The following is a 14,680-nucleotide window of genomic DNA, read 5'->3' as shown; positions in this document are numbered from 1 at the left end:
ACACACACACACACACACACACACACAGCTGAGTCTATCAGTGGCAGGCAGCTTCCCCAGCCAGAGAGACCCAGAGGGAGATGGGAAGCTTACTCTGTGCCAGCCCCACAGCCTCCGAGCTGGGCAACTCAGAGCTGTGAACCAGCCTGAGCTCCAGCAACCAGCGACAATGGAAAGACAGCTGCAACTCTGACACCCTCAGCTGAGGGACAAAAAAGAGGGTGTCTGGCTCCTGCTAATTGACATGTTTAAGGAATAAGGGAGTGACTGAACAAGAGGGAAGAGCTCACAGGGCTGGAGATCAAAAAGGGAAACCCGTATGGAGATGGCTGGTGAGGTGCATGGCATGCTTTGAGTAGTGATACTATGGTAGTGTGTAGAAAGGTTGGCTTGTGGCTCACAATGCAAACATGCATTCCTGTTCGCCTGCGTTTCTGTTTCCTGCAGCAGCGAGGTGACTTGACAGACACATATGAGCATCTAACCAAGTCACTCGTCATGGTGATTCATCCCCTAATTAGCAGCACGAAGGCTAACGCTGATCCACATATCTATATTCACCTTCTGTTCATCTGGAGCCTAACACAGCCTGCTAATGATTATCAATGAGGCTAGGCTACAAAGCCATCGGTTCAATCCCCTGTGCAGCAGCAATGCATCATGGACCTGCTGTATTTCACAGAGTGTAAGGAGGTCAGGCCTGTAGGAAAGGGGGGAGCGTGGAACGAAGGAGGAGGGGAAGAAACACCAGATAATGGATGAACGGGGCACAATGGAAGATAGGGGGAGGACTTAGAAGAGGAAGAAGTCAAGGGAAGAAAGAAAGATGGATATATGAAGAAAGGAGGTAAAAAAATCTAAAAGAAGAAGGGGAAGAAGGAAAGCAGGGGAAAAAGGAGGGGAAATATGAAGAAAGAAACACAGAAATAAAGATCACACTGAGAACAGTCAGAGCTGGCGAGTTGCAGATCCACATACTGAAAAGGTCAGTGCCTCGATAGTTAAATAAACTGTTTCAGAACGGCTGATGCAGAACAAGTACGGGCTCATAATGAGCACTTCTTTCGACAGCTTCAGATGACTTCACTCAGGCACTATCTTCATGAGCACGGTGCATCATCCTGAAACAAAAACCCACTAGAAGCTACACTTTCTGAAACTTTCTGTATCAGGGTGTGGAGGTCGGGATGGAGGATGGGTTTGGAGCATGCGCTGCTTTCATGCAGGTGACTGAAGTTTGTGTCATGTCATAGACCTGCAAGCAAGCCAAATGTAACAACAAAGTTTCCATAACCTTAAGCTGTCTAACCCTACCCATGTACTAATAGTTTGTTTTCCATAATTGCTATCTTTCCCATGGTTGCCATGTGCATATGCATTGTAGAAAGCAGGAATTTTAAAAATGTTGGCATCAGATTTAAAAAACATCTCCACTGAAGGAAATCTGGAGAATAGAGTTGGGGAAACAGTAAAACTGTGACCTTCATGTTAAAAATGATGTATCAGGGATCTGTGCTTCTGTGAGTCTGACCAGTGGGTGGCTTACTGGATGAAACTGTATTGTGCCACACATTGTGTTGTGTTTGCCAGAGCCCTCTGTCCCCTTTCATGCTGCAACTCAGTACTCTGTGGAATGAATGGGAGGGTGTGTTTTTTCATGCAGCCTTATGTATTGACTACACTACCCTAATACACACATTTATATCTCATTTAGGCCTGGTATTAAGATGGGATCTGTATCCAGATACATTATCTGGATAATAAATCATCTCATCGTGCCTTTGTGTTTAGACCTGCTAATTTGAATGCCTTCTCATTATCCTCATTGAGATCAGATCTCTGTCCTCCGGAGCAAAACCTCAGTGTGAGTAATTTGTGGTGGCGGCAACTCAGCCCCAGACTCCCTGAAAAAAATCAGAGGTTTGTGACTTGTGGAGGGGAAACTTTAGAAACTTTGTGAAACACTGTCTACAACAAATTCTTGATTATTCGTTCTCTCTTGTAAATTTGGCAAATGTAACCAATAAATAGTCTGATTCTGATTGCTTTCTTTGCATAAAAAAATGCTGTCAGTGTGTCCTGGTGTGTTGCAGCACTGACATGAAGGCAATACAAGGACATGATCAGGAGCCAGAGCTCAGGTCAAGACCGAACTGTTCAAAAAAACCAATAAGTTACTTCCTGTCAAAGCTCCCATCTGGCGCTATTACTTGGCAGCCATTTTGTTTCTGCTGTCAATCATGAACTGCATTAATTCATTTGTGGGACATGAAATATCCCGAGCAAAAAGCAACCCCATGCAAAATGAATGAACGGCTTAATTAAGGAGCGAGCGAACTGCAGTCAATAAATGAGTAAGCAGGCGGGCTTGAGGACAGAAAGTAAATCCAAACAAACCGGTTTTTCTTTCACTTTTTCTGTTGGTTTTTATTATTGTCTTATTTTTTCCCATTTGAAGTCATTTGGTGCAACCCCTGGGCCCAGCGTCGGCCCGGTCGGCTCCACCAGCCCAATGCTGGGATTCATTGGAGCAGAGCAAATTTGTTTGTCTCTGTGTTTGTTTGTCCTGGTGTTTGTTTTTCTCATTGTTTGTGTTTATGCACATTTCTGTTCATGGCCTTCTCAAGTGTTTCTCCAGCTCTGGCAATTTTCTGCCTGGTCGCCCCTAATATGCCTCTCTGTTTATATGCTGTCACAACACAGCTGATTTATATATATTTACATATCCTGGAAGTGACAACGGAGAATTATATTTACTTTAAGAGGGCAAAAATTATACATTAGTGGTTATCTGTTTACAGAGGGAAAAGTCTGTTTTTGTGATGCACCTGTGGAACACATTCACAGATGCGTTGAATTTTATCAGATATGAAGTGAAGTCAACCTCAAGAAATATGACAAATGCCTTTGGGAAGATAAGCAGTGTAGTGTGAATTCAATCACTTTGGCAACCTACTGCTAATGACACAGGGGGAAACTTTTTCAGGCAGTGGAGATGGGCAATATTGCTTTCAGCAGGAGCTACGAACTGGCAAATTGGAACAAAATCAAGGCTAGAGGAGATAAATGTGTGACGACAAACATACTGCTGTTGGCCCAAGTGCGCATATGCATAGCTTCAAAACGTTACCTATCAGTGACGCGGAGTGTGAGCACGGACACGTCCGAACGCATGCACCCGTCACAGAGGCCCAAAGCTGCCACTTCATTGTCTGCTGTGTTAATAACAATAAAACATGTAAGGAGGTGGTGATGGCCCTGATGTGTCTGAGTGTGATCAAAATTCAGCAAAACCCCCCTGACATTCAAAGTGTCTTGGTAACCATGGCAACGCCTGCACCAAAAAGACAGAGTGCATCAGAAGAAGAAGAAAAAAAAAAAAAAAAAGAAGGGAAGGAACACAAAATAAAAGGCTGAATTGGTGCGGCTCTCCAAACAAGATGAGGATGGATGTCGGCCTGGTGTGTTTACAGGACGGGTAACGTGATGACAGGGTGCGTGGAGTCAAGTGTTATTCCCACTCCCTCTCTTTTTTTTCCCTCTCGACCCACACACACACACACACACACACACACACACACACACACACACACTCACTCACACTCTCTCTCATAGTCATGTTTCCATCACTTCAGAGGATATTACATTGACTTACATTCACTTCCTGGAGACTTACCCTAACCATAACCACTACTTGCCTAACCCAAACTCTTAGCCTATCCTTACACCAAGTCTTCACCCTAAAATTTAATGATTTATGTTATGAGGACTTGCTGTTTGTTGCCAAAAGGAAGGAAGGCGCGTCCCCACACTGTAACTGAGTGTGTAAACAGATTTATGTCCCCACAACGCGAGAAATACATGTCTACAAGATGCCTTGAAATTGCAGTCCCATTTGTATACACATATGCACATATACCTCACTCCCTTCACATATTTAATAGCACCCACGCACGCGCGCGCACACGCATGCATGCACGCACCAAAGTCTGGGTGCCTCTGGTCAAAATTCCTGTTATGGGGGAATAGCTAAGCATGTATACATACATACTTGCATCTACACCACCTTCATGCCCACCCACATTGAGCACTCTGAGCTATATGTTTCTGTTTCAGCATTGCAGGTTTTCTGCAAACAGAAATGGAGTGACAGACTGAGAAAGTGAAAGGAAAGTGCAGGCAACAAAAGGGTGGGTGAGAGAAGAAAAAGAGGGACAGCTTGCATTTCTGTGCAACACGTAACATATTAATCTGATAGGATGAAATCAGGTTTTTCCCCAATGTGCAGTCAGAAGACAGAGAAGGAATGAAAAATAAGGAGAAGAAAAATGGAGAATGTCTGAAACAGTCTCCTACCACCTTGCACACACGACAAAGTGATATTAAATTTCTGCCTCGGATACAGACAGAGCTCAAGTGGAAGTGGCTGGGTATTAAGTGCAACTTCCTGAAAGCAAAAGCTAATTTGTGTTTGTCAGTGTGAATTTCTGTTTGTGCGAGAGACAGCGAGAATTAGAAACTTACACGGGGACAGGGGGACTGTGGAAGCGAGTCGGCTCGTGGATAGAGGAGGGTTTACATGCAAATATAACATTTGGGATGGTAGCGTGTGCTGCCATTTGCATACTCATTCACCCCGACTTGTTTATAAGTGAATAAATCCAGCGCTGCTTGGAGTATAACAGCTGCTGCTGGGCCGCTCAGAGCACCATTCATTCATACACGTACGTACACACACTCAAATGGTGTACAGGTCCCAGCTGCACTCTTGGCATTACTACGCCGCTATCAATACTTGTGTGTGAGCGTGTGCACGTGCTTTAATACTCATAAATGTATTCCTGCGTTGCTTTGTGCTTCTGAATCTGAGTGTGTTTGTGTGCGAGTGTTTGTGAGAGCATGTTTGACTACATGTGCTACATGGAGGTTTGTGTGTGCTCCTGCATGTGTTGTGTACGTGCACACTCCAACCCTCACCTCCGAGGTATTGACTCGTCCCTCCTGGAAGGAGCAGTCGCTGGCATCCTGCGTGCACATGTGGCGATATTTGCACCAGTGACAGGGGAAGTTTCCATTGACACAGGATAGGCACCTGGAGCAGGACGGAGGAGAGGAAGCAAGAGGAGTTAATGTTTTTGAAGCAATGATCATCAAATTTAATCTCCATTTATTAGACCTATAAATTGACCAGGCCAATATCATGTTATTGCAGATACGTATCTGAATCTGTTTATATGCCAAGCAGTAAATAGCAAGAAACTGTTGTACAATACCAAATTAAAGGCTGGAGGTAATTTAGAAACAGTGTCATCCAGTTTGTCCCATCCCTTGACACAATGTGGTCACGTTTAAAAACTAAAAGTGAAAAAGGATATTATCAACCAATCGTTGCATCGTTGTCAGATTTCTTTAAACTTCTAACTACTTGTATCAGTATTGGCCTCAAAAAGTATTTAAAAATCCCATTTTAGCTGTAATTTTGGTCGGTTTACTCCAAAGCAAATAATTTAACACGTTCCCTCATCACAGCATGAGGCGGCATCAGAAAACACCCACGACAAAGACATTATCAGGAAGACTTTTGTTTAACAAAAGCTTTTAATCAAACGTTGATGTAAAGTTTAGCACATTCTATGGAAAATTGATATTTCATTCACAACTACTAAACTGCTCATTACAATCAGCATGAAAATACACTGACAGAAACTCAGCTACTATGACCTGAATTCATCATAGATTAGGTACAATACGCTCCGGCAGGACTGTTGCCAAGTGAAATACAGGAAGAGTGGAAACACAGATCAAAAGGAAAGCTTCAACAGGGGATGCGTATCACACACTGACAGGCTGAGCGTGGACACGCATCAACGCAGTCGCGCAACATTAAATGTTTATGGCTAAATCTCCCCAAATCACGTTGGAATAATAAGTGTAACTGTGGCCTTGTGCATTAAGACTTTATTCCAGCTGTCAGCGAGGCCAAGGCAGACGCTGAAGACAGCTGAGAGAGCAGGAGAGAATCCTTGGCGATCCACTCCTCCCTTCTTATTCTCCATGCTTGGAGGCTTACAGTGAACTAAGCTGGCAGACCAAGATAAGCCTGTTTTTATATAACACTTGTTTTTTTTTTCTTCTTCTTCCTCTTCTTCAGAGTTGAGGAAGCAAAATGAATATATGCACATTCAAACATGGATTACCATACAAAAACAAGGCTATCATGGCTCCCAGAAAACAATGGAGGGGAAGGTTGCACAAAAAAAAAGGTTAGTTCAGGTATTTACTTTAACGTTTAACTGAAGAAGCTAAATGAAAAGTTGCTCAATAATTCAGCAAAGCTTTGTTTTCACGATGAAAAAGGAGAAAGAAATCTCAGCAATGGCATCAGCGATTCCTCAACATCTTCAGCAGGAAAGTAACCCAACTTGTTTTATTCAAAGTCTTTACTTGATCAGAAGTGTTTTGATATCTATGCTGCATTCAATTACACTCTGTCAATCTCACACCCACAGGAACAAAGAGGAGGGCTCCACTTCCTGGTCTTTATTTTCATGGTCTTGTCTTTTGCTGGCTGAGAAACCACATCATTTTGAGATGTAAAGTTTGCTGCAAAATTGATGAAAAAATGTTTAACGTAGACAAAAAAAGGACAGAATCAAACAGAGGTTGATCTTCAGTGGGTGTAAAAAGTGCTGATTTCCTCTTTCAACTCCACAAGTCCTAGTTTTCTAGTCTTTACTCCTGAACTAAATTTCACTTAACTGGCTTAAGAAAAGTGAGCTCTAATTACAGGTTACACCCGTCTTCTCTCCCAAACGCTGTCTCCGACAACCTCACGGACAATTCGGGGAGTTTTTAAGCTTTTTTTTTTTTTTTTTTTTATTAGCTTGTTTTTGGTTTTATGGCACGTTACACCGTGGCTTTCCAGCAAAAAGACAAAGTCAGTTTATTAACCTTCTTTCGTGAGTTGGTGGAGAACAAACAGCTAAAAAGAAAGTGAATTTTAGACGTGAATTCATCAGGTGGTAAATGAATGCTAATGTTGTTCCATTTCTGCTGGTTGTGTAATTAGGCAGTTGTTAGCTAGCATTAACCATAACCAATTTAAGACAACATGGCTGTGTGTTTCAATTTTACTGTCCCCTAAATGATCTTTATCAAGTTTATCTCAAAATTAGCATTCTATAAAAATCCAGCTATGCCGACCACGTCATAATACAGCCCAGTGTCACAGCAAAGCGTGCAACAGACCTGTTGATCCACTAGAGGACAGCATGTGGTGGACCACGCACATGACCGGAGACCTGGGTTTGCTTCCCATGTGAAACCAACGTTGATTGCTTTTAGGAAGTAGTTATTTTAAGCCAAAGCATGATCTCGTCCTGAACCTAAGTAAGTAGCGTTGCTGTCAAAACCTAAACAAAGTGGAACCATCGGCTGAACTGTTTCTCAGTAAGCTTTATTTTGAAACAGGACGTTTTGTACAATACAACACAATCATGAAGCTACTTTTCTTTGTCTGTCCCACTGTTCTATTCAGCTGCTATCTGGCCTTTGCTTGGGTAAGGAAAGAGTGGTTTTGTCTCAGAAGATTTCTAACGAAATAAATGCAAATGTTTTTTTCGCAGCCGAGTCAAAAGAAAAATAAATCACAATACTACCTTCACCGTTTGACTGACAAGTGATCTCTGACAAGCCTAGTGCAAAAACACCACAGTAATGAGCCACCGAGGGGGTTTAAAACTGGGTCCTCCAAACTGAAGGACAATTGTTCAGCTCACAATGCCACCCTGCTGTCAGAAAGACTGACTTTAAATTGGATTTCAGTTTAATCCTTGTTCTGTTTTTGTCCATCTGTCCTTGGTTTATTCAGAATTTCGAGGGTTAACTCCTAAATCGCCTGTACTGGAGGGACAGAGTGAGAGGGGTTTCATATAGCCGGCGATAAGCTAGTGAGACTAGACTGAACTGCAGTGTGAGGTTTATAATCAATGCCAGTGGATTTCCATGGGGAAAGGGGTGGACTAAGGTTATGCTAACAGTCTGATGTTTGTTAGTAGAGCTGGTGAGCCAGTTCCTCCTCACTATTAACCCCAGGGTTCATCGATTTCTTGTTGCAGGGAATTGGGCGCACTCATTCACACATTTGTGTGTGTGTGTGTGTGTATGCACGCCAACGATTGCAATAACACACACTCAGAGACTGACACACACTTATACACACAAAGCTGTCGCCCATGTTGACATCATAGCATTCCTCTGTGTCACCTGGGCAGTGGAGACTTGTCCTACAGTAGAGCTGTCAATGCCTGGACAACTGGCTCGGGTAAGTGGCTGCGCTGCTGCAATGTAGTCAATAAAATCCCCTGCTATTTAACAAGGCCCAGCAACAGAGCCGGGTCAAACGCCTTTTCATCTTCTCCGAGCTTTTGTTCTAGCGAGGCTGGATCGATGGAACAAAGCTGTTGATATTCGAGCAATGGCCCTGCACAAACATGTATGAAGGGAGCGAACAATCATATGCTCATTTAATTCTGGTCAATGTGGAGAAAGTCGCACATAACGTTGCGATTCTTTCCAAATTAGAAGGTTAGTCTGTTACTGAAAGCTCACCAAAACATGTCAACATGCTCCGAACCTGATGAAGCAGGCCAGTGGCCCATTTTGATGGAATAAAAGCTTTAATAATCAGTACTTGGAGCAACTACATGCCGATTTGTTGTACATCTTATTTCGCAGATATCTTTCATGTGGATAGTGTTTAGAGGACAGATAACAGGCTGTGCGATGTGATCTATAAATAGGCCTCTTTGTGTTTTATCCAATAAAGCTCCAAAGTGAGCGGCAATAAAACGATGCATACATCATTAAGTTACAAAGCACAGGAACCAAATGAGAAGTTTAGATTCTCAACAGGGGACTCAGACTCATTATAAGATATTATTGCATCTTGTCACGGTGATGTCCAAAAGCAGTAAGTCTGAGAGTCTCAACCCTCAGTTTAATTAAATCGGGTCACACTTATTGGACACTGGACCGACTATGGCCACAAAAAGCAACATCAACTAATGGTGGAAAGTTTCACTCTAAATTATTTCCAACAAGACGACTCTGAAAGTTGCCAGTGGATACTGCAGCTGCGATATGCGGCTGGTCTCTGGGCAGGAGGCGAAAGCGAACGGCCCGCCTGCATGAGAGCCCTTCCTAGGGGCCAAAGCGTGGGCTGGTCCCCTCCCTTGAGTGCTTCTTTTCACTGCATAGATTTTCAGCCCTTTCATATTGTAATGGTCATGGTGGCCTGAGGCTGAGGCGCTAACCTTTTAGCTGTGTGGGACGCATTATTCCTGACACAATGGGCACAATCTCTGTCTCGTTTGCTAACACTCTGCTTTATATCTCTCTTTCCCTCTTCATGCCTCCTTCTCAGTTGTCTTTTCCCTCACCAGCTCTCAGGGAGTGTGAGTTTTCTCCCTTGTCCCACTCTTGCCTCCAGCGCACCCCCTCCCATTTGTTTCTCTTCCTCTCTTTAAAGATGCATTATTCCTCCTCCCGCATGCTCAATTAAACTATTCCAAACCTCTTTTTTAATGCAAATTTCTAATATTGTAACAGAGTATGTAAATAGCTTGCAGCGTAATTTGCTGTTCCAAGTCTGCGCCGTCTGTGTCTGCGTGCTCCTCCCGACTGTGCGTGCACCTGTTTATGTGTGTCCGTATGAGAATGTGTAAGGCTGGCGCATCCACCTTTGAGCATGTTGAGCGAGGCTGTGTGAAGTTGAACATGAGCCCGTCTGGGTGCTTGCCTGCAGGCTACTCTGCTTGTGCATCTGTGCTGATACTGTACATCTGTGCGCTTGCTGCTGTGAGTATCTGCTATACTTTCACCTGCCCGCCGCCCACAAGGAGGAACTCCATTATCTGCCGCTGAACGCCGCAGCTCCAGCACCGTCTGACAGGCGGGGTCAAAGGTTCAGAGGCGAAAGGTGACAGTGGAGGGGGAGTGGTGTATAATATGTGGGTTTATGTTACAGCTGCTGTGGTAATAACTGCACTGTAGTTTTACAGTCCTGCAGAGTCCTGAGGGGGGCCAGCGAAGCCAACATCAAAGGCTTAAACAGCAGCACGCCTGTTTATGCAGCAACGAGAGGAGGGCTAGGTGGGCTGGTTAATCAGAGGTACGAAGCATGAGCACACACACACGCGCGCACACGCAGACGCACGCTTACACACACAAATGAGAAAACTCTTCCTGTCTGTACACAAATATGCATGAATAAACACGACAGTGCAGTTACTTTGACACATCCTGCTCGCTGTTTAACTCATAAAGAACAAACAGAAAAGTCCACACACACACACACACACACACACACGCACACACACGAACGCACACACACACACACATTCACAAAATGAATCAAAGCCATTGAACTAGGCCTGGAGGCCCTGAGAAGTGGCCCAGGTGAGCTCTGTCTCCAAGCCCACTCCATTATGACAATCTCCACACAGGCAACCCGACTCAAGCTAATTAACGGCCTATTACTATGCAGATATATGCGGGGCCAAGAGCAGAGCACAGGCAATAAATGGGCTTGATGAACGAGAGAGGGGCAAGAAAAGGGAGGCTGGGGGTGGGGTAAAGGAGAGGGATGGGAGAAGAGAAAGTAATAGGCAGACAAGAGGAAGGTGGGAAGCCAGGAAAGTAAAAGAGAGCCTGGGGGAGAGGGAGAGAGTCAGGGAAGGATGGTGGCATAAAGGAGAATGAAAGCAGGACAAGTGCACTTTACACTCCTCATTACTAGTTGCTTGTACGGCCTGTGATTCAGGAATTAAAGGTTATTGACATAATTTGTACTTCTGAGTTTTTAACTCTTTTCAGTGTTTTGGCCCAGGAACTAAATTTAGCTCCTTGGGCACAGCATTCTTTGTTCTTCTTTATGACCTGATATAGCCATTTCCCGTCTTTTATTTCACAATAACAAAAAAATAATGTAAAAAAAAAAAAAGAAAAACGAAAAACGGAAAAGGATGGAGCAAATATTTTAAATGATGTAAACATTAGCGGTGGAAGTAATGCTGTCATCAATCTCCGCTTGGCAAGAGAAAGAGAAATCCACTTTGAGTATGCCACAGATGCATTTTCATTTCAGGTGTATTGACACAAAGTGCAGGTAGCTAAATGTGGGATGTGAGTCTGTGCCAGACGGAGGAGACAGAGAGAGTGAGAGTGTGTGCAACTCTGAGCAGTGAATCCCACTCAGCGACTTCAGAGGAGCAGCCAAGAGTCATTTAGGGAATGACATTTTATTTATTTTCATTTAACCTTTATTTAACAAGGCAGGTCAATTAAGAACACATTCCTCATTCATTATCAGGCCGATCTCACTGCTGCTCTGCCCCTCCTCGTCTCTCCCTCTCCTCTCTTTGAAGTTCAACTCAAAATCTTCACTGGAAATTTCAATTTTACTGTAAGAAAACGACTAATTGATTTTGATATTTTTTCAGAGTGTAATTCCCATTTAAACTCCAGGTCTGTATCTTATCATGGTCTACATGGCATGAAACCAGATACATTTTAATCCAGCAGAATCACAAATGTATGTTGTTTCTATATGAAAAGATGATAAAATGATGTTTTTTTTGTTGTTGAGGTCCTGCAGGGTTTTTTACTTCAAACCAGTGCGAGAAGCTGACTTCTAAGTAATGTAATCTTCTAATTATACTCATTTATTCAATATAAATGTACCAAGGAGCTACATAGTTACATAAATGTTAACAAGGTGAACCGTGCACTTCAGAAGTGACTTTTAATAATCAACCTACCTTTTCAAGTTTTGATACCTGACAGAGACACTCTTGGTGGCTCTGCCCATTTGCTGCTTGAACAAATATTAGCAATGTTGTCAAGTTATGTTGTCACAAGATTTGTCAACTTTTAAGACCCCTTTTGTTTTAGAGACAAGCAACAAATTCGTGACTTTTTGGGCAATACATGAGTCTCTTTAAAACTGTGACCAATATTTCAAAATGTCTGTTGCTTCAAAGAAAAGACTGTTTTGTAGTTCTGAATCCAAGAGGTCCCACATCAGCATTGTCAGATTATAAGCTAAAACAATGATATGACATGCTAAACAAAGCAGCATCTGTGTGCTACCCGCCAGCTGTTGGTACTTAAAAACTACCCTGCTAGCTGCTAACGTTCCTCACCACAGTTCACTCCAACTTTTCCAAAATCAAAACAACACAGAGTGACGTTACAAAAATGAAAAAACAAAAACATCTTTGGCAGATGAAAAATAAATGGAACAGCACCAGCATGCAGAGAACAGATAACAGCAGTTTCAGTCGGTAGTTTGGCCACCTCACGTCATTAAGCATAATTAGCCACAGCTGAAAGTTGTCCGTACAGCCAACAACACTGAAGGTCAACAACTGAAACAACTTTCCCCTCTACAGCTCCTTAAGTTATCAAGTTTTATTAAAATTGTGGCTCTTGGAGTTTGAAAATTGCAGTCTCACGTAGTGCAGTTTCAATAGAAAACGATCTATTGTTCAGCTCTACAAACTGTAGTACAAATAATCTTTCATCAACTGGAGTAACACTGTAGATGTTACAAAAAGCTATAGACTATGATTAAGTACCATTCATAACAATTTCAATGAACAGCCCTCGTCATCAAATCACAGTAGCGAAAATAAAGACTGTGAAGTCTCCTCAGTCCCTCTTTCTTTCAACATATTGAAACACAAAAACTGCTCTACGACGAGTGCTGAAGAGCCAATCAGTATTCCTATACTTAGATTCGGTATAATTCATTTCAAAGAAACACAACTGACGTGTTTTAGCCTCCTAAGCTTGGCTGCCCTTCTGGGTCTTGCATGGTTAGGAATCGATTTATTATTTCACTCACCAGTAGTCGCTTCATTGCTTGAGATTTAATTAACTAATTGATTTGTAAAAAAGTTGAATACATTGAATAATGAATTAGCAGAGGTCGCATGCTGTTCCCTCCATTCTCCATTTTAGCAGTTATTTGCAGGCCAATATTTTAGCATTATTGCTTTTGCAAAGGAACCACAGTCACCTTTGTATTGATCAGTACTTTCCACCAGTCTGCATCTTTCTGGATGTGTGATATCATTGTATACTGGAAATAGCATTCAGGTTATTTAAAAAAGGTTTTCTCGCTCCTTTCTTCTACTTCTAATTCCACTCTATTCACACATCAACAAACTCGATTTTGAATGTTGATAAACACTTACGATTGGTGGACGCTGCAGTTGTAGAAGACCAAGTCCACGCTGGCAAACTTCTTCCCCGTCTCCTTCGACTTCAGATACAACTTTATTACACGCTGGTCACCTACAAGGAGTCACAAAACACCAGATTACTGGAGTAGTGCTCTTTCCTTTCAGCAGTATTAGTATATTTCTGTAGTGTACTTTCGGTGTTGCTTGGCTTTTTGGAGCCACAGTGTTTGTGCTGGAAGGTGAGCAGAGCCTGGAGCAGAATCAATACAAGCAGTAAAGACATTCCTCAGTGTGGGAAACAGTTCAGCTGTTCTTATACATTTCTGGGTTTTGTGCACTAAGTTTGTGAATCAGCAGTTTTGTCTTCTTTCCTTTGATAAATGCAAAGAAATGGGTGCAGTTAAAGAGCAGAGTAATTCATATTTCCCACAGTTGAATGAACAGGCTGAATGAAGCAAAAAATTAAAAATAAATAAATGTTTGTGCAACGTCAAACAAAACAGCTCGACCAGCCGTGATGAAGACATTTCTCTAAAAACAAAAAAAAAAACAACAAAAAAAAAAAACAAAGGTTTAAGAGCACAAGATGTCAGCAAACTTCTTTTATTATTTTTCCTTTTTTTCAGAAAGAGTAAACATAAAATACATAAATAAATTAAATAGTCTCATAAATAAATCATTTTGACAGTGGTGCTGTCACCGCCCGCTCACCTTTCAGCTAATCACATGCTGCCTGCCTGAAGCAAACTAAGCTGCTACCAGATTTAGCCAAATAGCTCCTGTTAGCTTGAAAACAACAACAAAGTAATTGTGAATAAATTATAAGCTGCTACTGTGACTGAACACTGAAATGGAATTAACATCTTATCACTGGTTTGTTTATCTAGCTTAACAACGCTGCCTATGCTACCTACCTAGCCGGCTAGCTAGCTGGTTTAGATACGAGGCGTTCTTCTCTGTACTTGTGTTCTTGTGTACTTGAGAAACGTCATCAGTCTCAGTCCAAGTACTGTTAAGAAGAATAAGAATTGTTGTGTTTTCGTTGCCTTAGAATGAGCTCTTTACATCTACAGAGTGAGCAGGTCCACCATGTTGCATCACCATTTTTCTACAGTAGCCCAGAATGGACATACCAGACACTGACACTAGAGGGGGCATTTTGTGTTTTTCACCTTTTTAATGGTCACCATAGACTACATGCTTGGTAAGGGAGAGGTGAGGGGAGGGGGTACTCAGTTGCAATCTGCAACCTCACCACCAGATGCCACTCAACTTTACACACTGGACCTTGGGGAGACACAGGGGGCATGTGATTGGCTGAAGGGTGAGTGGGCAGTGACCACTGACACCTGACCACTGACATGGAATTAAAGTGTCACTGGAAAAACAAAATGGCAATATAAAATAAAAACTTCTGGAAAAAGAGCATTTTG

General features: G+C 42.5%; 1 protein-coding gene across 2 annotated transcripts in view; it reads right to left on the bottom strand.

The window, feature by feature from the left end:
* The window catches only part of LOC143326616 (plexin-A1-like), a 249,698-nt gene that overhangs the window by 99,773 nt on the left and 135,245 nt on the right, over positions 1-14,680 (bottom strand). For both annotated transcript variants that reach the window (XM_076740331.1, XM_076740332.1), the window contains exons 8-9: positions 13,260-13,359; positions 4,978-5,092 (exon numbers count right to left, since the gene is read on the bottom strand). In XM_076740331.1, coding sequence (XP_076596446.1) covers positions 4,978-5,092; positions 13,260-13,359 — 215 coding nt within the window. The remainder of the gene's footprint in view (positions 1-4,977; positions 5,093-13,259; positions 13,360-14,680) is intronic.

This window comes from Chaetodon auriga, chromosome 10, assembly GCF_051107435.1.
Source record: "Chaetodon auriga isolate fChaAug3 chromosome 10, fChaAug3.hap1, whole genome shotgun sequence".
In the NCBI taxonomy this organism is placed as follows: Eukaryota; Metazoa; Chordata; class Actinopteri; order Chaetodontiformes; family Chaetodontidae; genus Chaetodon; species Chaetodon auriga.
The sequence above is the reverse complement of the archived record's forward strand: the minus strand, read 5'-3'. Positions and strand labels throughout refer to the sequence as shown.